Source organism: Acipenser ruthenus, chromosome 47, assembly GCF_902713425.1.
Source record: "Acipenser ruthenus chromosome 47, fAciRut3.2 maternal haplotype, whole genome shotgun sequence".
Classification (NCBI taxonomy): Eukaryota; Metazoa; Chordata; class Actinopteri; order Acipenseriformes; family Acipenseridae; genus Acipenser; species Acipenser ruthenus.
Window position 1 is genome coordinate 2,014,963 of NC_081235.1, and position 22,037 is coordinate 2,036,999.

General features: G+C 42.6%; 2 protein-coding genes across 2 annotated transcripts in view; one reads left to right on the forward strand and one right to left on the reverse strand.

The window, feature by feature from the left end:
* LOC131721082 (prostaglandin E2 receptor EP4 subtype-like) overlaps nt 1–9,618 on the forward strand; it is a 41,909-nt gene extending 32,291 nt beyond the window's left edge. The window contains exon 2 of the mRNA XM_059014307.1: nt 9,156–9,618. Coding sequence (XP_058870290.1) covers nt 9,156–9,347 — 192 coding nt within the window. The 3' untranslated portion in view covers nt 9,348–9,618. The remainder of the gene's footprint in view (nt 1–9,155) is intronic.
* LOC117966314 (solute carrier family 35 member E1-like) overlaps nt 1–21,818 on the reverse strand; it is a 30,319-nt gene extending 8,501 nt beyond the window's left edge. The window contains exons 1-4 of the mRNA XM_059014308.1: nt 20,530–21,818; nt 9,815–9,885; nt 2,666–2,803; nt 2,069–2,194 (exon numbers count right to left, since the gene is read on the reverse strand). Of these exons, the coding sequence (XP_058870291.1) occupies nt 2,069–2,194; nt 2,666–2,803; nt 9,815–9,885; nt 20,530–20,857 (663 nt within the window). The 5' untranslated portion in view covers nt 20,858–21,818. The remainder of the gene's footprint in view (nt 1–2,068; nt 2,195–2,665; nt 2,804–9,814; nt 9,886–20,529) is intronic.
* Nucleotides 21,819–22,037: the final 219 nt, after the last annotated feature.

Consider the following 22,037-nt stretch of genomic DNA (forward strand, 5'->3'; position numbering starts at 1 on the left):
GGCAGCAGACAAGTCTGTATCATTTTATCCCTGGTGTATTTTTGTATCATGATGCCATCTCACGCTGAGTGAACTGGCATTGCAGGGTCATTCCGTGACAAACCACCTGACAGGTAACACCCCCTGCGGGAACGTTTCAAAATCTTCCCTTCCTGTAACTTTGTTTGTGAAGGAGACTTGGACCTTTCCATGACATTTAGTTCAGATTTCTATTACTGGGGTTTTCCCCAAAGGTCAAAAACTTTAAGGTGGAACTTTAAATGTGTTTTTAATATCACTTTTGGATTCTTCATGCAATTTCCACTAAAAAGACACCTAAAACAAGTGTCAAGCTTAAATAGTTTAATAAAAGATTGATTAAAAGGTCAGGGGGTCCAAAATCAACCCAATTTTGACACCTGTCTAACTTCTGGCCTCTTGACCTGATCAGGCTGAAAACGTGGCCCTGACTTTGTCACTTCAAATAATTATTTTTAGCGGTTTGTAAACACTCCAGATAAACACAACACAGACACTTCAGCATATTAGCCACCTCTCTCTGACACCGACCTTGAAAAATTACTGATAAATCATAATTCTTTTTTTGTTACTCCTGTTCTGCTAAAACAGCATCTTTCACTCAAAGAAAAAAATGAATTCAGTACCGTCTCAACTCCGCCTCCTGGTGGATCTTTTCAATGGCAATGTAAAATTCAACACATCAAAAATAAATATATATTTACATATATTTGCATGTTTCAATTAAATCAATTTACTTATCTTAAACTTAGTGTGTAGTTCAAAGTTATAAATGGGACTAGTTTTGTGGTCTATATCCCAGGCACGGCTGGTGTATAAGGGGGTGTTGGGACACCGGCAGTTTGAATTCAGTAATAATTTGTTATTTTGTCGCTAGCCGCTAGCAACATCATTACGGAGATCATAATGGGAATTACACTGCCTACTGCTACCACCGCAAATGAGCATGAGCATGCGCAGGAAGGACCTTGGACAGTTTCCCTGCTGCCTCTGTAGCACATGCGCAGCTGTGATTCCTGAGCTCTGTGTTGAATGGCAATGCTCGCGTGTGTTCAGTGCTCTATGGGATGTGCTGAGCTCTGTGTTGTATGGCAATGCTCGCGTGTGTTCAGTGCTCTATGGGATGTGCTGAGCTCTGTGTTGTATGGCAATGCTCGCGTGTGTTCAGTGCTCTATGGGGCACACTGAGCTCTGTGTTGAATGGCAATGCTCGCGTGTGTTCAGTGCTCTATGGGGCACGCTGAGCTCTGTGTTGTATGGCAATGCTCGCGTGTGTTCAGTGCTCTATGGGGCACGCTGAGCTCTGTGTTGTATGGCAATGCTTGCGTGTGTTCAGTGCTCTATGGGGTGTGTTGTGTCGCCCAGCGCAGTGTTTCACAGTTAAAACAGCTGTGAGCAGGTGAGCACAGTTTGATAAGATATAAGAGGATGCTCGTACAGACTTGTCAGTCACATATGGAGCTGTATTAAAATTCCTCATTGAATAATATTAATTGTGACATAATGTGTGTGTGGGTGTGAAAGAGAGAAACGTTATCATGTTAATTAAAATCTTTTTTTAATACATTTTTTGTGACTTTTTCCCCCCCAATCTGTAGTTACTGTATGCATGTAGCTGTGTAAAAAGGTACTCTGCTGAAAAAACCTGTCCTTCTGAATGTATATGTTTTTATATTAACACCCCACACGTCTCAGAATTCACCAGCCGCTACTGATAATCCTTTTCTTATTTCCTTACAAAAAATGGTATTGCGCACTGCTTAGTACTAAAGTAAATGAAGTGAAGTCATGTTTAATATCCAATTGAAAGGTAGTGTTGTTTTTTTCTTAAATATACCAGTATTTATTTCCTTGGCCATTGTTTAAATGCTGCAGTTCAGTTCACATGTGGCAACCTCAGTCAGTCACAGATCTAAGTGAAGGGTGACGTGATAGATTTTGCTGCCAGCTGAAGTGGTTTGTGATATTAGCAGCAGCAGGTGTCTGGTGGTTTTCAAACTCAAGCTCTGTGTGTGTCTGAACATCAGACTGTGGTGCAGGATCCACTCACCGCGTCGCTGTCAACGAGGAAAGACGACAGGTCCACCAGCACCCAGGTAGGGAGCATGAAGAGGACAGCGTGAAAGCCCAGGACATTGAGCAGACGGAGGTGGTGTATCCGTGTGTCTCGCAGGACCTGCACAGGACAGACAGCTAATTCATCAGAGTTTACAGAGATCACTCTGAATCCAAATTCAGAAAAGTATACAGAAATCATTTTAAATTCAACTGCATTAACATACATTCTAAATTTACAGAATTATTCTAAATTCAACTAACTTTACATCATTTTGATTATTGTTTCATTCAGGAAGCTCACATGTGTTGACGGTGAGACTGATAATGAATCTAGTCTCACTCTCTTAACTTTGGTCTCACATTGATGATGCAAAATGCCCTCGTGTGGAACTAACTAGAAGGAGGTTGCAGTGGGCTTTGCTCTGAACCTTGCTGAGCTCAAATATAAAAAAAGTTTCAAGGATGTGATGAAAAAAAAAATAAGAATTGGAAACCAAATATCATGAATGTAGGTGAGGAAATGTCATTGTGTACAGCCTATCTGTTCTACCTTTAACTTGGAAACAAACCATACTAAAGACTCTCGCACCTTTTTGGAGAAAATATTTTGTAGAGAGAAGCAGAGGGTTGCAGCCAGGGCACTAATGAGCCCAGAAGAATCGAAAGACAATTCAGTCACTGTAGCCAGGAGAACCCCTCCAATTATAGGAACCAGAGACATGTACACCTGGGGAGGAGAGAGGGCTGGTTAGTTCAGAGTCTAAGCTGTATCCACACACAGAAAAAACAGAGGCCACACTCAGGACTAATTAGTACATTGGTTAATACATGTTTGAATGAGAGGAGGCCGTTTGGCCCATCTTAAATTATCTACAGTGGCTCTCAAAAGTATTCACCCCCCTTGGACTTTTCCACATTTTATTGGGTTACAACATGGAATCAAAATGGATTTAATTAGGAGTTTCTGCCACTGATCTACACAAAAAAGTCCATAATGTCAAAGTGAAAAATAAAATCTACAAATTGTTCTAAATTAATTACAAATATAAAAACAGAAAATAATTGATTGCGTAAGTATTCACCCCCTTTGCTATGATACACCTAAATAAGCTCTGGTGCAACCAATTGTCTTTAGAAGTCACATAATTAGTTGAATGGAGTCCACCGGTGTGCAATTAAGGTGTTTCACATGATTTCAGGTTAAATACACCTGTCTCTGGGAGGTCCCACAGTTGGTTAGTACATTTCCTAACAAAAACTACATCATGAAGACAAAAGAACATTCAAAGAAAATCCGGAATAAGGTTCTTCAAAAGAACCAATCAGGGGTAGGATATAAGAACATTTCCAAGGCATTGAATGTCCCCCGGAGCACAGTAAAGTCCATTATTAAGAAATGGAGAGAATATGGCACAACTGTGAATCTGTCTAGAACAGGCCGTCCTCAAAAACTGAGTATCCGGGCGAGAAGGGCACTAGTCAGGGAGGCCACCAAGAGGCCTATGGCAACTCTAAAGGAGTTACAGTCTTCCATGGCTGAGCTGGGAGACACTGTGCATACGGCAAAACAATAGCCCGGGTGCTTCACAAAACTGGCCTTTATGGGAGAGTGGCAAAAAGAAAGCCATTGTTGAAAAAAACTCACATCAAATCTCAGCTAGAGTTTGCCAGAAAGCATGTAGGAGACTCTGAGACCAAGTGGAAGAAGATTCTATGGTCTGATGAGACCAAAATATAGCTTTTTGGCCTCAATGCTAAGCGCTATGTTTGGCGCAAGCCTAACACCGCACATCATCCTGAGAACACCATCCCTACCGTGAAGGATGGTGGTGGCAGCATCATGCTATGGGGATGTTTCTCTGCGTCAGGGCCTGGAAAGCTCGTGAAGATAGAGGGCAAAATAGATGCAGCAAAGTACAGAAAATCCTTGAGGAAAACCTGCTGAAGTCTGCAAGAGACCTGGGACTTGGGAGAAGATTCATCTTCCAGCAGGACAATGACCCCAAACATACAGCCAAAGCCACACTGGAGTGGCTTAAAAACAAAAAGATCAATGTCCTGGAGTGGCCCAGTCAAAGCCCGGACCTCAATCCAATTGAGAATATGTGGAAAGAGTTGAAAATTGCTGTTCACCAAAGGTCCCCATCCAACATGACGGAGCTTGAGCAATTATGCAAAGAAGAATGGGCAAAAATTGCAGTGTCCAGATGTGCAAAGCTGGTAGAGACTTATCCAAATAGACTCATGGCTGTAATTGCTGCCAAAGGTGCCTCTACCAAATATTTATGCAATCAATTATTTTCTATTTTGTATTTGTAATTAATTTAGAACAATTTGTAGATTTTATTTTTCACTTTGACATTATGGACTTTTTTGTGTTGATCAAAAACTAAATCCATTTTGGTTCCATGTTGTAACACAATAAAATGTGGAAAAGTCCAAGGGGGGTGAATACTTGAGAGCCACTGTAAGTGCCTCAACATGACTAGGCAGCTCATTCTGTACCCTCACCACTGCGTGCGAAGAAGGGTTTCCTTTCCTCTGTCCTGAGTCTATCTCCACTTAATTTCCAGCTGAGTTTAAAGTATTGACCAGGGTTAACTATTTCAACTCCTAAAGACTTCAATCACGTCCCCCTTAACTCTTCTAGAGCGTGAGTCAATATTTATGTATGCGCTATGATGTCAGTCTGTAAAGAAAAAAAAAATCTGGCATATCAACTGAACTGTGAGAAGGATGGTAACAATCTGACTGAACACAAATGCCTGCAAGTCCAGAGGTGCTGTATAAACCCCAGCATCATGCAGCAGGAGTGGTGGTGATTGAACGTGTGCGAGTGCTGTTGTGTAAGAATGTACCTTACAATGAACACTCCGATTCAAGAAATTTAGAGCCACGAAACACTAAAACAACAATACACTTAGGTTTGTGTGTTGCACACGTGCCTTTAACAAAATGTCCTGAAAACTTAAAATAGAGAATTATAATAAAGAGCTGAAATGAAGCAAAAAGGTCAAGAATTAAACAAAAAACAACCTGAAGGAAAAAGGTACCATATCAAGTTGAAAAAATTTCAATCAATCAAAGTTGTCTTTAGCCAGTCAAATTGTAGGGTGTCTAAAGGGTTCGCGTCAACACGAACAGTATTTTTTGTCTGTTGCATCCTCGTTAGCAGTTTCCTCTATCCCGGATATAATAGATTTGGTTATACTCTTTACCGTTAGGAGTTTGAGGATGATTTAATTGCACAGCAGATTCTCTAGTTAGATGATGAGCTGATAATATCTCTTCAGCCAAAGAAGCAAGCAGGGTAATTCAAGAAGTTCCCATAATGTAAAACAGTAAATGCAGCGTGGGAGCTTTGTACTAAAGCAGGGTCAGCTGCTGCAGAGAAAACTGTTTGTTTCTTAAACTGGCAATTTCAAGAAAAGTGAAAGCACAGCATACAAATACTTTAAATAATGCTGCTTACCAGATTGCTGTAGAAATATTGCCATTCACTAAGCGAAGCTCTCAGAGTGTGGTAATGAAAAAGAACGGTTTGAAAACATCTCAAATATTAACATGCCAAGTCCATTGCAGTCATCAGCTGTATAGATTAACCATTCAGCAGAATGAGGCAACAAACAAAGAAGTACAAACTAGGTTACTGTTTTAGTATCACTTCAGTGTCATAAGTTGTTGTACAGCTATGGCCAAACGTTTTGCATCACCTTATAGAATTAACTCATTTTTCTTCATAAAGTCTTCATAAAGTCAAATGAAACCTGTTGAATAATGTTCGTTAACTTATTGAATTACATACCGCATTGTAGTTTTACATATACCTAACTAATAGACAGATTTCAAAATCTAACATGAAATACTGTACTACTATTATGGCTTCTGAGTCATTCCATGACAAATCACACCAAAAAAGTAATTGACCTGATCAGTGTAAAATGTACACTTGAGCTTGTTTGCCTGAAACAAGTCTGGTGTAAAGCGGAGATGATCGGGCGTCACCTGCAGGGGATTCGTCACGGAATGACTCTTCCGGTAGATTTCTGCCATATCATTTTGTAGTTTCTTTGATTACATGATGAAAGATAAATGTTCATAAAGTTTTTTTTTTTTTTTATTATTACTATGTCTCAATCCTGTGCCCTAGAACATTGGATATTTGATCGGCTACTTTAGTTTTACTTGTGTTTGATCTGGTGTCGGCTTCAATGTCATGAGAGAGAGAGAGATACATGCCTATTTTCTCCTGTTATTGTTAAGACCCACTTGCATGCAAATCACAAAGGTAAAAAAACAGTGCGCCACGTCAGCTATGTTGCACAATCATAGGCAAACAGCCAATACAGAGATTAACAAAAAAAAATAAATTCCTGTACGACTGTACGTGCCTTTACCAGGGGAGACCCTCTGGGACCCCTGCGCTCCCCTGACTGTACGACTCCCCCTGCACACCACGCGGCCGTGCCTTTACTAGGGGAGACCCTCTGGGACCCCTGCGCTCCCCTGACTGTACGACTCCCCCTGCACACCACGCGGCCGTGCCTTTACTAGGGGAGACCCTCTGGGACCCCTGCACTCCCCTGACTGTATGACTCCCCCTGCACACCACGTGGCCGTGCCTTCACCAGGCGAGACCCTCTGGGTCCCCTGCATTCCCGACTCTACAAATCACCGTGCACACCACCCTGGTCCTTGTTTCTTTTTTCAGGTCAAAAAAGTCCCCTGGGTCAACATTGTCTATACCTTTTAGGATTTTGAATGCTTGAATCAGATCACCGTGTAGTCTTCTTTGTTCAAGACTGAATAGATTCAATTCTTTAAGCCTGTCTGCATATGACATGCCTTTTAAACCCGAGAATTCTGGTCGCTCTTCTTTTCACTCTTTCTACAGCAGCAATATCCTTTTTGTAACGAGGTGACCAGAACCGAACACAATATTCTAGGTGAGGTCTTACTAATGCATTGTAAAGTTTTAATATTACTTCCCTTGATTTAAATTCAACACTTCTCACAATATATCCAAGTATCTTGTTGGCCTTTTTTATAGCTTCCTCACATTGTCTAGATGAAGACATTTCTGAGTCAACATAAACGGCATGTTGTCCGTGTCCTTCTTTGTAAGTAGTGTTCAAATGAGTTCGATCTGCAGTGTCTGCGCAACTGTAATCTGCTAACCGCTGTTCAACAAAAGCTGTACAAAAAAAAAAAAAAAAAGAGGAACTCGAAATAGAAACTTGGTCAGGCAATGGAGAGTGCTCTGCATCACAATGATGAACAGCTGGATGTACATAATGTTAGATGTTTACATTTGAGAGACTATATTTTCAGTTCTTGAAATTTACAGTTGCAAAGGATTTACAGTTTGTTATGATGCATTGCTGGACACTCAATTCAGGGAAAAAAAAAAAACACCATGCTGTTTAAGCATACACATTCGAACCCTTCTGAAAGCACACGTTTTACAAGTTAAAAAGCAGAACTACGTAAGGTAGTGAGAATGTATTACACAAAATAAATGAAAACAGAACTCGATGCACTTCAGGATTGTGTTTCGTTCACTCTCTCTCCTGCTCGTTTCTCAGTGCTGGGGGCTGCTACTTAAACCATGTCATAGCTACTTGCTCAGTTTTTGTTTTTTTGGCAGGTTTTTGGGTGTAGGAATTTTAGCAAAACTAATAATTCTCTACCTATTGTGTGTTCATTTTTAGCATTGGTGTTTTGGAGGAATAATACCGAATTACAAAACAGCAATGGTCATTGAAATGTCTATATGAATTAGCAATGTATACTGAAGACATGAAAGGAGTTGGAATGTGTATTGCACCGTTGCATTTTAAAGTATTACAATTTTAAACCAGTTCCGTCACAATTCAATTGAACTCTGTCTAATCTCGTCCTTTCTACAGTACTTGACAACTGTAAATTGACAGTAATATTATTATTATTATTATTATTATTGTTTCTTACCTCATCAGGTCAATCCTAGAACACTTCACTGCCGCTTTAGACAGCTCTTCTTCCTACTTTTTAAATGTTTTTGAGTTCGCATGGGGCTCACAGACGGGGAAAATTACACAGTGACACTGCCAGTGAACACGTGTGATTGAAAATATCTGGAAACTGGGGTCATACTGAGCTCAGTCTAACTGCGTCCCTCCCTCTGTTTGCCCTTCATTAACCAATGATACAGTATGTCTTTCTCGTGGCTCAGTGCTGGGATGTGCACAGTAAAAAGAATGGCAATAGTAATACATTATGATAAGTCGTTTTCTCGCAGGATGAGATTAGAAGTAATTTGAATTGTGACGCTGAAGTGTGAATTGTGACGCTGTGCGAGTTTGTGAATGGGTCGTAGACGAGATGTGCCGAGCGAGTTTGTGAATGGGTCGTAGACGAGATGTGCCGAGCGAGTTTGTGAATGGGTCGTAGACGAGATGTGCCGAGCGAGTTTGTGAATGGGTCGTAGACGAGATGTGCCGAGCGAGTTTGTGAATGGGTCGTAGACGAGATGTGCCGAGCGAGTTTGTGAATGGGTCGTAGACGAGATGTGCCGAGCGAGTTTGTGAATGGGTCGTAGACGAGATGTGCCGAGCGAGTTTGTGAATGGGTCGTAGACGAGATGTGCCGAGCGAGTTTGTGAATGGGTCGTAGACGAGATGTGCCGAGCGAGTTTGTGAATGGGTCGTAGACGGGATGTGCCGAGCGAGTTTGTGAATGGGTCGTAGGTGAGATGTGCCGAGCGAGTTTGTGAATGGGTCGTAGACGGGATGTGCCGAGTGAGTTTGTGAATGGGTCGTAGACGGGATGTGCCGAGTGAGTTTGTGAATGGGTCGTAGGTGAGATGTGCCGAGTGAGTTTGTGAATGGGTCGTAGGTGAGATGTGCCGAGTGAGTTTGTGAATGGGTCGTAGGTGAGGGACACCGGCGGCAATGACGGACGCGCTTACAGGCAACTTTTTCACGCTGTGTGAAAGAGCTGAACTGTACAGCCTAGAAAGAAGCAGAGGCGACTTAATAGAGGTATTTGAAATTGTCAAGGGGTTTAACAAAGTAACAGCTGAGAATTGTTTTTCACAGGTCACAGAGAACAGAACCAGGGGCCATGGCTGGAAGCTGAAGAAGGGCATATTCAGAACCGAGGGGAGAAGGAGCTTTTTCACAGAAAGGGTGGGGAACCATTGGAACAGGCTGCCGGACAGAGTTACTAAAGCAGAGATTATCAGATCCTTCGAGAATAGACTGGATGTTGTCGTGATCACAAGACTTTAGCTGGAGGAAGGACGGTCTGTCGAGCCACGGATTCAGAGGTTTCATCTCCCCTACTAACCTGGTTGGGGGAGGTTGTTTTTCCTCTCCTGGGTGTTAACAGATCACACTGGCACCAAAGCGAGCGAGCATAAGTGGGCCGAATGGCTTTTTCTTGTTCTTGAATTTCTTATGTAAACAGTGCGGCCAGACAACGGACTCAAAATCATATCTACCCATGACATCACTCCAGTTCCTAGTCCCTCTCATGAAATGAAACTCCCAGCAAAGTGTACTTCAGAGAGCAGAGATAATACTTTGTATGCATCTATTCTTCAAGTGTAATTTTCTAGCTAATACTAAAAGACATTGTTGAAGTTGACTAGAAGCCTTTTTCCAATGTGAATTAGGTAGTGATTTGATCTTCAGCGCGGTGGGCAATTAGAACGCTGAGTCACACATCACTCAATCTCTCCCCTCCCCCTCCTCACCTTTGTGCTTTGCTTCTCCTTCATTATAATGCGGGACAGCAACACAACCCATATTGGCATGGTAGCCTTAACTGTGGAGCAAAAGAAAAGAAGACACTGGTTACAGCACATGGACGACACTCCGGACATGTGGAAACGGTCCAGGGTTACTGCAGGTTTTTCAACCTGTTTGTCCTTTAAAAAGTACTTTAAATGTCATTTAGTTACAATTTCTATTACTTTTGTCCGATGTGGTCCTCCCCATTCCATCGGCAAGACAAAGTATCTGGAATGGAGGAAACTGGAGCCCAGATTGGTTGCTGGGGGGGGATACACTAATGCCGTGCTACACACCACGACACATGTGATACACTAATGCCGTGCTACACACCACGACACATGTGATACACTAATGCCGTGCTACACACCACGATACATGTGATACACTAATGCCACGCTACACACCACGACACATGTGATACACTAATGTCACGCTACACACCACGACACATGTGATACACTAATGTCACGCTACACACCACGACACATGTGATACACTAATGTCACGCTACACACCACGACACATGTGATACACTAATGTCACGTTACAATGATACATGTGATGGGCTACTTTTATGATGCATAAAAATGATTATTTAATGATGAAACATTTAGTTGAAAGACAAAAATTCTAGGGAGAGTATGAATGCATACCAACTTTTAAACACACACATTCAAGATCCATTTGGTGAACTACAACGAGCTCTGCTGTGCTATTGGTCTCGTATCACAAGAAAAACCACACACCTCTATTTATATACACTATCATGTAAAGAGTCTCGATGGGTAGCTTGTGCAGTAAGCTGCTCCAAGCATCATCCAAGTGCTTCTGTACATGTCTGTCTTGCATCAGGGAAGAGCCTGAAAGATGCCTGTATTCTAATTTTCATTAACTAACAAGAACATTTTGCAGAAGTGCTTAAAACTACAATTTACATAGTAATTAGCAGCGTACACTTTACAGTTACAATTTACTTGGAAATTGTAACTAGTTACAGTAATTTATTACTCTGAAAAAAATTAACTAGTTACAGTTACAAATAGGTACTTGCAGCACATTTTACAGAGGTATTTTTTCAGTTTGTTCAGGCTGCAGTTGGAAATATTCTTTAAAGATCCAGCTATCAAACCCACACGTTCCCTCCTCGGACACCGTTTCTAGCAAGGTGATTACCTGTAGTTCTTTTTTTAGCTAAAGTAACAATTATATTTTTTCTAATAAAAAATGACCTGTTACCATATTTCGTTACCTGTCTTAAAAAGGAACCATTAGTTACAAGTTACTGAAAAATATAATCAGATTACAGTAACACCTTAGAAGAATGTGTCAATGCCGCTACACACCAGAGGCGATGCGATTTATCATCAGGTGGCAAGATACCTGCCTCTCAGCTATCTGTCTCTATACCTGCCTCTCTCGTTCTCTCTATCTGTCTCTATACCTGCCTCTCATTGTTCTCTCTATCTGTCTCTATACCTGCCTCTCTCGTTCTCTCTATCTGTCTCTATACCTGCCTCTCATTGTTCTCTCTATCTGTCTCTATACCTGCCTCTCGTTGTTCTCTCTCTGTCTCTATACCTGCCTCTCATTGTTCTCTCTCTCTGTCTCTATACCTGCCTCTCATTGTTCTCTCTCTCTGTCTCTATACCTGCCTCTCGTTGTTCTCTCTCTCTGTCTCTATACCTGCCTCTCATTGTTCTCTCTCTCTGTCTCTATACCTGCCTCTCATTGTTCTCTCTCTCTGTCTCTATACCTGCCTCTCATTGTTCTCTCTATCTGTCTCTATACCTGCCTCTCGTTGTTCTCTCTCTGTCTCTATACCTGCCTCTCATTGTTCTCTCTATCTGTCTCTATACCTGCCTCTCTCGTTCTCTCTATCTGTCTCTATACCTGCCTCTCATTGTTCTCTCTATCTGTCTCTATACCTGCCTCTCGTTGTTCTCTCTCTCTGTCTCTATACCTGCCTCTCATTGTTCTCTCTCTGTGTCTCTATACCTGCCTCTCGTTGTTCTCTCTCTGTCTCTATACCTGCCTCTCATTGTTCTCTCTCTCTGTCTCTATACCTGCCTCTCATTGTTCTCTCTCTCTGTCTCTATACCTGCCTCTCTCGTTGTTCTCTGTCTCTATACCTGCCTCTCGTTGTTCTCTCTCTCTGTCTCTATACCTGCCTCTCATTGTTCTCTCTATCTGTCTCTATACCTGCCTCTCTCGTTGTTCTCTCTGTCTCTATACCTGCCTCTCTCGTTGTTCTCTCTGTCTCTATACCTGCCTCTCTCGTTGTTCTCTGTCTCTATACCTGCCTCTCGTTGTTCTCTCTATCTGTCTCTATACCTGCCTCTCTCGTTGTTCTCTGTCTCTATACCTGCCTCTCATTGTTCTCTCTATCTGTCTCTATACCTGCCTCTCTCGTTCTCTCTATCTGTCTCTATACCTGCCTCTCTCGTTCTCTCTCTGTCTCTATACCTGCCTCTCTCGTTCTCTCTCTGTCTCTATACCTGCCTCTCCCGTTCTCTCTATCTGTCTCTATACCTGCCTCTCTCGTTGTTCTCTGTCTCTATACCTGCCTCTCGTTGTTCTCTCTCTCTGTCTCTATACCTGCCTCTCTCGTTGTTCTGTCTCTATACCTGCCTCTCATTGTTCTCTCTATCTGTCTCTATACCTGCCTCTCTCGTTCTCTCTATCTGTCTCTATACCTGCCTCTCTCGTTCTCTCTCTGTCTCTATACCTGCCTCTCTCGTTCGCTCTCTGTCTCTATACCTGCCTCTCTCGTTCTCTCTATCTGTCTCTATACCTGCCTCTCTCATTGTTCTCTCTGTCTCTATACCTGCCTCTCTCGTTGTTCTCTGTCTCTATACCTGCCTCTCAGGTATCTGTCTCTATACCTGCCTCTCTCGTTCTCTCTATCTGTCTCTATACCTGCCTCTCTCGTTCTCTCTATCTGTCTCTATACCTGCCTCTCTCGTTCTCTCTATCTGTCTCTATACCTGCCTCTCTCGTTCTCTCTCTGTCTCTATACCTGCCTCTCTCGTTCGCTCTCTGTCTCTATACCTGCCTCTCTCGTTCTCTCTATCTGTCTCTATACCTGCCTCTCTCATTGTTCTCTCTGTCTCTATACCTGCCTCTCTCGTTGTTCTCTGTCTCTATACCTGCCTCAGGTATCTGTCTCTATACCTGCCTCTCTCGTTCTCTCTATCTGTCTCTATACCTGCCTCTCTCGTTCTCTCTATCTGTCTCTATACCTGCCTCTCTCGTTCTCTCTATCTGTCTCTATACCTGCCTCTCTCATTGTTCTCTCTGTCTCTATACCTGCCTCTCTCGTTGTTCTCTCTCAAATTCAAATTCAAATTCAAAAATGCTTTATTGGCATGACGAGAGCGCTCAGGTATTGCCAAAGCTTTTATAATACAAAACAGAAATAATAAAACAGAAATACAATTACAGAACATAACAAACACAAAAAAACATTGTTCTCTTCCCTTTGAACAATATAACAATATAACTACCTCCCTCCCTCATCACCAGTAACCCATGGTCGTGTATGCAGGGTGTCACACACTGTCCCTCAGGTTGTGGCAGGCAGACACATACTGTGCTGCTAGATTTGCAGTTCGCTCCTCCTCTCCTAGAAGGATGGGGATTTTACTCGAATTGGAGAGGAGGTTAAACTCTGCCATTTGTTTTTTGAATTGGGGGATATATCTCTCCCGTATCTCTGTGTATTTTGGGCAGGACAACAGGAAGTGCAGCTCTGTCTCTACCTCTCCCAGATCACAGTGACAGCACAGCCTTTTTTCTTTGGCAATCCAGGTTTTTTTGTGCCGGCCAGTTTCGATGGCCAGGCTGTGGTCACTGAGTCTGTACTTGGTCAGGATCTGTCTATGTTTTGTGTTTTTGACCCTGACCAGATATTCTGCCAGGGTAAATTCTTTTTTTAGGGCCAGATAGCATTGTAATTTATTGTGTGATTCGATTTCGTTATTCCAATGTACTTTATAATTGTTTTCCAGATTTAGATTAATTTGTTTCATTTTTTGTGCTGGGAGTTTTTTGTTGGTGGTGTTCTGAAGCTCGCTGGTATTAATTTGACTTATTTGGCTGAGCTTCAGTACCATTCTACTGAGGGGATTCTCTTGTGGGGGCTGTGAGCAGCTCCGCAGTGCAGTGTGGTGGTAGGACTGCGGATCAGCCTGCTGTAGATGGACCCAGTAGTTGAGCGCTCGTTTCTGTATGGAGTGGAGTAAGGGGAACCGGCCCAATTCAGCCCTGCAAGCGCTATTGGCTGCACTCCTGTGAACCTGCAGGAGGTGTTTACAGAATTCCAGATGGAAATTCTCTATGGGGCTTTGATCCCATTTTTTATAATCAGGGTTCATAAGGGGACCCCATACTACACTACCATACAGAAGGATTGGCTTTATTATGCTGTCGAAAATTTTTAGCCAAATTTTTATTGGTGGTTTAATTTTGTATAGCCGATTCTTTATTGCATAAAAAGCCCTGCGTGCTTTATCTCTTAATGCATTTATAGCCAGGTTGAAGTTCCCAGACGCACTGATTTTTAGACCCAGGTAATTGTAGCTGGTGCTGTGCTCCAGGGTGTTGTTTCCCAGGGTGAAGTGGTACCTGTTTCCCTGAGATCTGGTTTTCTTCTGGAATACCATAACTCTGGTCTTGTCCAGGTTTACTGTCAGTGCCCATTTCTGACAGTACTGCTCTAGCAGTGCCAGGCTCTGCTGCAACCCCTGTTCAGTGGGTGACAGCAGGACCAGGTCATCTGCATAGAGCAGGAATTTGATTTCTTTGTCGTGTAGAGTGATGCCAGGGGCTGCAGACTGTTCCAGCACCGTAGCCAACTCGTTGATGTAGATGTTGAACAGTGTTGGGCTCAGACTGCAGCCCTGTCTCACTCCACGCCCTTGGGTGAAAAACCCTGTTCTTTGGTTTCCAATTTTCACACCACACTTATTCTCTGTAGACATTGACTTAATGATGTCATAAATTTTACCCCCTACACCGCTCTCAAGAATTCTAAGGAATAGACCTGGATGCCAAATTGAGTCGAATGCTTTTTTAAAATCTATAAAACAAGCAAAGATTTTTCCTTTATTTTTTTGGTGCACGTTTGTTTATTAGGGTGTGTAGGGTGTAAACATGGTCAGAGGTGCGGTAATTTGGTAGAAATCCAATCTGACTCTTACTCAAGACACTGTGTTCGGTAAGGAAGGCCAGTATCCGGGCGTTAATGATACTGCAGAACACCTTCCCCAGATTACTGCTCACACAGATGCCTCGGTAATTATTGGGGTCGAATTTGTCTCCACTTTTATGAATTGGTGTTATTAGCCCTTGGTTCCAGATGTCAGGGAAACAGCCCCCAGCCAGGATGAGGTTGAATACTTTGAGCAGGGCCTCCTGCATCCTGGGGCTGCTGTGTTTCAGCATCTTGTTTATGATGCCGTCGGGCCCGCAGGCTTTCCTGGGCTTGAGGGCTTGGAGCTTTTCTTTTAGCTCTGGTCCTGTTATTGGGAAGTCCAGTGGGTTCTGATTGTCCTTGATTATGGTTTCCAATTTGTTTAGGTTTTTTAAAATAGAATTTTGGTCTGGATTTAATTCGTTTTCGTCTAATTCTTGATAAAGTTTATCAAAGTAATTTTTCCAAATGTTACCATTTTTGATTGCCAATTTGTGACTAGTTTTTGATGTGTTTAATTTGTTCCATAGTCCCCAAAAGGAATTTTGCTCTATGGATTATTCAATTTGGGATAATTGTTTGGACACGTGTTCTTCTCTTTTCTTATTGAGAAGGTGTTTGTATTGTTTCAGAGCCTTGCAGAAGCAGTGCGATATTGTTTGGCTCTCTGTTTCTGGTTTGACAATTTTCTTAATTATTTTCTGTTTGTTTTACACTCCATGTCAAACCATTTTTCATTTGATTTCTTTTTAGAATTAGTTTTTTTCTTGTTTGTTTTCTTGAGTTTTGATTTTGTTGCTGTTGTTTCGAATATAAAATTGATTTCTTTGATGGCCGAATTGATTCCATTTTTGTCTAATTTAAAAAATTTAGTTAGAAAGCTGTTTAGCATACTTTCTATTTCCGCACTATGAATTGTTTGTTTATATTCCTCAGCACTGCTTTGTGTCCACTTATAGGCTGGTTTAAGACCGTATAATTTGGCGGGTGGGGTCGGGTTTGAATTATTTAGTTTTGGGTTCGTTTTTAGATACAGGACTGTTTGGCAGTGGTCTGATAGGGGGTTTTGTTGCCGGACTATAAATGCATTAATAGATTCTGGGTCCATGTCTGTGATAGCGTAGTCCACTACACTATTACCTAGAGCAGAGCTGTATGTATATCTGCCCTGAGAATCCCCTCTGATCCTGCCGTTAATGATGTACAGACCTAGGCCTTTACAGATATGCAGTACCTGCTTCCCTCTCTCTCTGTCTCTATACCTGCCTCTCGTTATTCTCTCTCTCTATACCTGCCTCTCTCGTTCTCTCTATCTGTCTCTATACCTGCCTCTCGTTATTCTCTCTCTCTATACCTGCCTCTCTCGTTCTCTCTATCTGTCTCTATACCTGCCTCTCTCGTTGTTCTCTCAAAAATGCAGCCGCAGCTCTAACAGTAATTCTGACTGCGAGAATGAATTTGACGTTGATTTAACATCTCATCCGCAGGACGGTGCACCAGGAGGTTCAGTGACTTGCTCGGGGTCACACAGTGAGTCAGTCAGTGGCAGAGGTGGGATTTACATCAGTTGATTTATTCCACACGGAGACTACTGTAGAACTCTGAACACAGCTCTGGGTTCCTAACACTGTCTTTGGTGGATAAAGCACTCTCAACAACAAAGGATGGGTTTAAACAGGACGATACCTGAATGTTTATTTGTTCCACGATGTCCCTTTGCCAGTGGAAACACGGTTTCTTTTAACAAACAATACAAAACAAAAATAAATCCTATCTCCTGTTTTGGAGCACTAACTAAACTTAACAGGATCCCTAACTAATCTGGCTTACTGGCTTTAAATATATGATTCACAAACATAGATTGAATATCCATTTCCACACAAACACCCCCTTCTCATTTTTATTTCACATATCTTCTGGATAGTTTCAGGAACCGCAGCAATTTCATCCTCAGTGTAAATCTCTGTCAATCACACAGACGTTAGGGTTAAACACCTCTGTTGCACTTCGTTCCTGGCTTTAACCACTGTTCAAACAAGCTGACAGCCCACTTACATACTTCTTAAAAACCAATCACTAGCAATAACTTGACTCTCCGTTCCCGGTTCACATGCCTTTGTTTTATTGCAGTTTTATTTTTCTAATGCCACTTTCATGTTCTACATCTAAGCACAGACCTCGCTATCTTCACTTACAAAGAACACTTTTGCCTGTGTAAGTAGGATTTCAAACTCAAACTCCGAGGAACTCATGACAACATTCCTGCAGAGTGACATACAAACAGCTGAACTGTTTGAACTAAGCACAACAAAGGAGCAAAAACCAAATTGAATTACCAAATTAACAATCAATTGCATCTCATTATCAAACAAGTATCAGTTAGGAAGAAATGTTTGAAGTGGCAGAAACAACTCAAAGTGTTGAATCGGTAGGAACATAATCCACAGTGTTTCAGGCCTAGCGGCACTCAAACAGTGAATTATTTTTACCGATTCAACACTTATTGTTGTTTATCCAGTACTTCATTTCAAACAAAATGACATAACATAAGAAAATTCACATTCGGCCAATCTTAGCTTGTCAAGTTGCTAGTAGCTGATTATTCTCAACTTTGTCATGAAGTTTTGCCGAGTGATTCTGCCTCAACAACATGACTAGGTAACCCATTCCTCACACTCGCCACTCCTTCTCTCTGTCTTAAGTCTGTCTCTACTTACTTTCCAGCTGTGTCCTCTGGTCCTGGTTCATGTGCCACACTTAACATATTGGTTAGGGTTAACTTTGTCCTCTTAAGACTTCAATCAAATGCCCCTTTGTTGTAGGCTAATAGAGTAGGCTCCTTCAGCCGATCTTCATAGCTCACTGCTTTAACCCTGGAAGTAGTCCGGTTCTCTTTGTTGGGCTCGCTCTTATTCCTACAGCAGTGGTCTATTGAGCTCACAGATTACTGACTAGATACTATGAGAATCTCTGCTGAACTGAGGGGTGTGATACTTTGACACATGAAACAGAGGGAGAGAGACTGAACTGCTCCCTCATCCCATAAGTGTCTGATTTAATTACTCTGCGATGTAAGGTTTACTAGAACAGAGAAAACTGAAGTACCGTAACATTTTAATTCAGTTATTAAAAGTTGTGTATTTAAGTAACTATGTGGCGCTGTGTAATGCCTAGTCATTATAGCTAATTGTTTCATGAATGTATTGTACGTTTGGTATTCACGTTAAAACAATGGAGTGCTTATTTAAATAACCGGGGTCAGTCGGGGGGGGGGGGGGGGGGGGGGGTCTGTTCTGGTTCCTTGTCCTTGTTCCTTGTGACTAAAAGTATTTAGACTGATTTACACATGGGTGTACAAAGACAGTTATATAGCACTGCATTACACTTCTGTAATTTAAAAACGAACCAGGTGCTGGACATCGTTGCAGTATTAGCTAGGGATCGAATACAGCTCGCCTGTTGAAGCATCAATACAGAAGGACAGCACAGCTAAAGATAGGTGTCCAATAAGAGACGAAGCTAATACACAAGTAAGGTCGGCTACGGATTAACCGAGGCGCAGCAGCAGTACCCAAGAGACTGACAGATCAAACTCTACATTGTGATGCTCCGTGTGAACAGTTACAACTCGATGTTGTTGATAGTTATTACTGGGCCTGGCTTGACACAGGACATAATACAGTATAATATAGTTAGTGCCTGGCTTTGTGTAGCGATATGGGCTTCACAACAGCACAGATCCGCTATGTTTAATAGGAGATCCTGTCAGTCGTATGTATTTGCTGATCTCATAGCAGAAGGCTCGAACTATACTGCAACAAGTGCATTTTGAGAAGTGTCGCTGCGCATACCAGAACGAAAACAGTGTCGCTAACGCATACCCAGAACAAAAACAGCGTGGCTAACGCATACCCAGAACAAAAACAGCGTGGCTAACGCATACCCAGAAATAAAACAGCGTGGCTAACGCATACCAAAACTAAAACAGTGTGGCTAACGCATACCAAAACTAAAACAGCGTGGCTAACGCATACCAAAACTAAAACAGCGTGGCTAACGCATACCCAAAACTAAAACAGCGTGGCTAACGCATACCCAGAACAAAAACAGCGTGGCTAACGCATACCCAGAACAAAAACAGCGTGGCTAACGCATACCCAGAACTAAAACAGCGTGGCTAACGCATACCCAGAACAAAAACAGCGTGGCTAACGCATACCCAGAACAAAAACAGCGTGGCTAACGCATACCCAGAACTAAAACAGCGTGGCTAACGCATACCCAGAACTAAAACAGCGTGGCTAACGCATACCCAGAAATAAAACAGCGCGGCTAACGCATACCCAGAACTAAAACAGCGTGGCTAACGCATACCCAGAACTAAAACAGCGTGGCTAACGCATACCCAGAACTAAAACAGCGTGGCTAACGCATACCCAGAACTAAAACAGCGTGGCTAACGCATACCCAGAACTAAAACAGCGTGGCTAACGCATACCCAGAACAAAAACAGCGTGGCTAACGCATACCCAGAACAAAAACAGCGTGGCTAACGCATACCCAGAACTAAAACAGCGTGGCTAACGCATACCCAGAACTAAAACAGCGTCGCTAACGCATACCCAGAACTAAAACAGTGTGGCTAACGCATACCCAGAACTAAAACAGCGTGGCTAACGCATACCCAGAAATAAAACAGCGCGGCTAACGCATACCCAGAACGAAAACAGCGTGGCTAACGCATACCCAGAACTAAAACAGCGTGGCTAACGCATACCCAGAACTAAAACAGCGTGGCTAACGCATACCCAGAAATAAAACAGCGTGGCTAACGCATACCCAGAACAAAAACAGCGTGGCTAACGCATACCCAGAACAAAAACAGCGTGGCTAACGCATACCCAGAACAAAAACAGCGTGGCTAACGCATACCCAGAACTAAAACAGCGTGGCTAACGCATACCAAAACTAAAACAGTGTGGCTAACGCATACCCAGAACAAAAACAGCGTCGCTAACGCATACCCAGAAATAAAACAGCGTCGCTAACGCATACCCAGAAATAAAACAGCGTCGCTAACGCATACCCAGAACTAAAACAGCGTCGCTAACGCATACCCAGAAATAAAACAGCGTCGCTAACGCATACCCAGAACTAAAACAGCGTCGCTAACGCATACCCAGAAATAAAACAGCGTCGCTAACGCATACCCAGAACGTCCTGTCAATACTGGGTGCGTTCACGGAGATCATTCTTAGACGATGATTGGCTAAACAGGTCCGATTCTGCGCAGAATTTTCTCCGTGAACGCACCCACTGATTACGATGCCTGTTCAATTTCAATCGCACGCATCAATCCCGCAGCCCGCTAGTTCCAGGAGAAATACGACTACAAGGACTGCTGGAAATGCTGCAGAGATCCGACACATCATTTCGCATACGGTAAAGAGGACAAACATACACAAAGATAATACATTACCGTACCTGTGTGCGCATAAGAGACGGGTACTTTCCAGATGCTGAAATGTGCAGACACTGATGCGAAATACTTGCCGAATGCTAAAGGCAGAATGTACCAGCGGTAGTACCTGCGCGGCAGCTCTGTTTGTGGGACTCCCCAAGCTCTCAAGAGCGGCGGAAGGAACACGACTATGGAGAGAATGTGGAACAGCGACACCGTCACCGGGTACGGAAAACCATTCAATATGATTTTGTTAATGACGTTCCCTCCGGAGCTCACTGCATACCAGCACACACAAAGCAGGGCAATCCGGACGCCATCCTTCACTGCAGGACGAGCCACAGCAGCCATCTTCCACTCGCACAGACCGGCAGCAGCGCAGAGACAGACGTGGAACTGATACACGTAGGACAACAAGGAGATACACGACTTGCACAATACACGTCACTTCCTGCATTTAAAGAGCTTCGCATCCCGTTCCAAGATGTGGAGTCACGGCCAATTCGGTGGAGAAGAGTACAGGAACAAACTTGAAGATACTCTGTGACATTGCAGCTGTTCAAAAAGTTCCAGGTGGTGTTATATACAGTCAACTCTCACCAATACGGATTTCAAGCGACCAGCAAAAATAAATAAATAAAAAATCGTATTAGCGGTATTTGTATTATCAGGTGTCAGCCGAATGCATATGTCAGTTCTCATTCAAATTACTCTGAAATCATTTTTGTACAATGAAATGTATTACACATTTAAAAATAGTGTGTATTTATTGAAAATACAATTGTAAGTGAACTTTTAAAAAGTATACATTGCAAATGAACTGTACTTGAAACATGCATGTCCCATTCTGATCAGGGGCATTTAAAACAAAAAACAAGCAAAGCGTCCTCAACATGAGGGTATTGCGCACATCGGAAACGCTGATGACTTGCACCCATGGCCGTAACGGGTGTTTTTTTGCATCATAAATGCCGATGCTCATGTAAAACCTCTAGTAAAGTAGAACAGTCCTTCATTTTCTCTGTTGGTTTGCCGTGTAACAGATTTGGAGGTTGAATAGTAATACCAAGCAGTCATACATACTGCAGCTACAGCTTGGACGCTAAGTTTGACTTGGTGGGATGTAATTGTAAGCTCTGGTCACGACGCTGAGCGCATCCACAGTTTTCTGTTTCAGAATGGTTGACAGAGTGTTCGCGGGAATGCTGAGATGTGCAGCCCCGTCTTTCTTTTTCCTGTCTGGTGGTGTATTATCCAACCCTTTGAACACCTCCACTTTTGTCTGTAAGGATAGTGCACGTTTGCGTGCTGCTTCATAGAAATGGCAGTGATGCGTGAGCACTATGGCAACTCGAAATGCATCATAGGATCTGTAGTCCTAAACCAGCACTACAGAGGCGCTAATCGTGATGCAATGCATTTCCCAGTACTGTATCCGTTACACTCCGCTGTGAGGGTGATTTTTTTTAATTATTTCAAATTGCACTATAATACGAATTAAGTGAATTCGTGTTATACAAGTGCTTTTCTC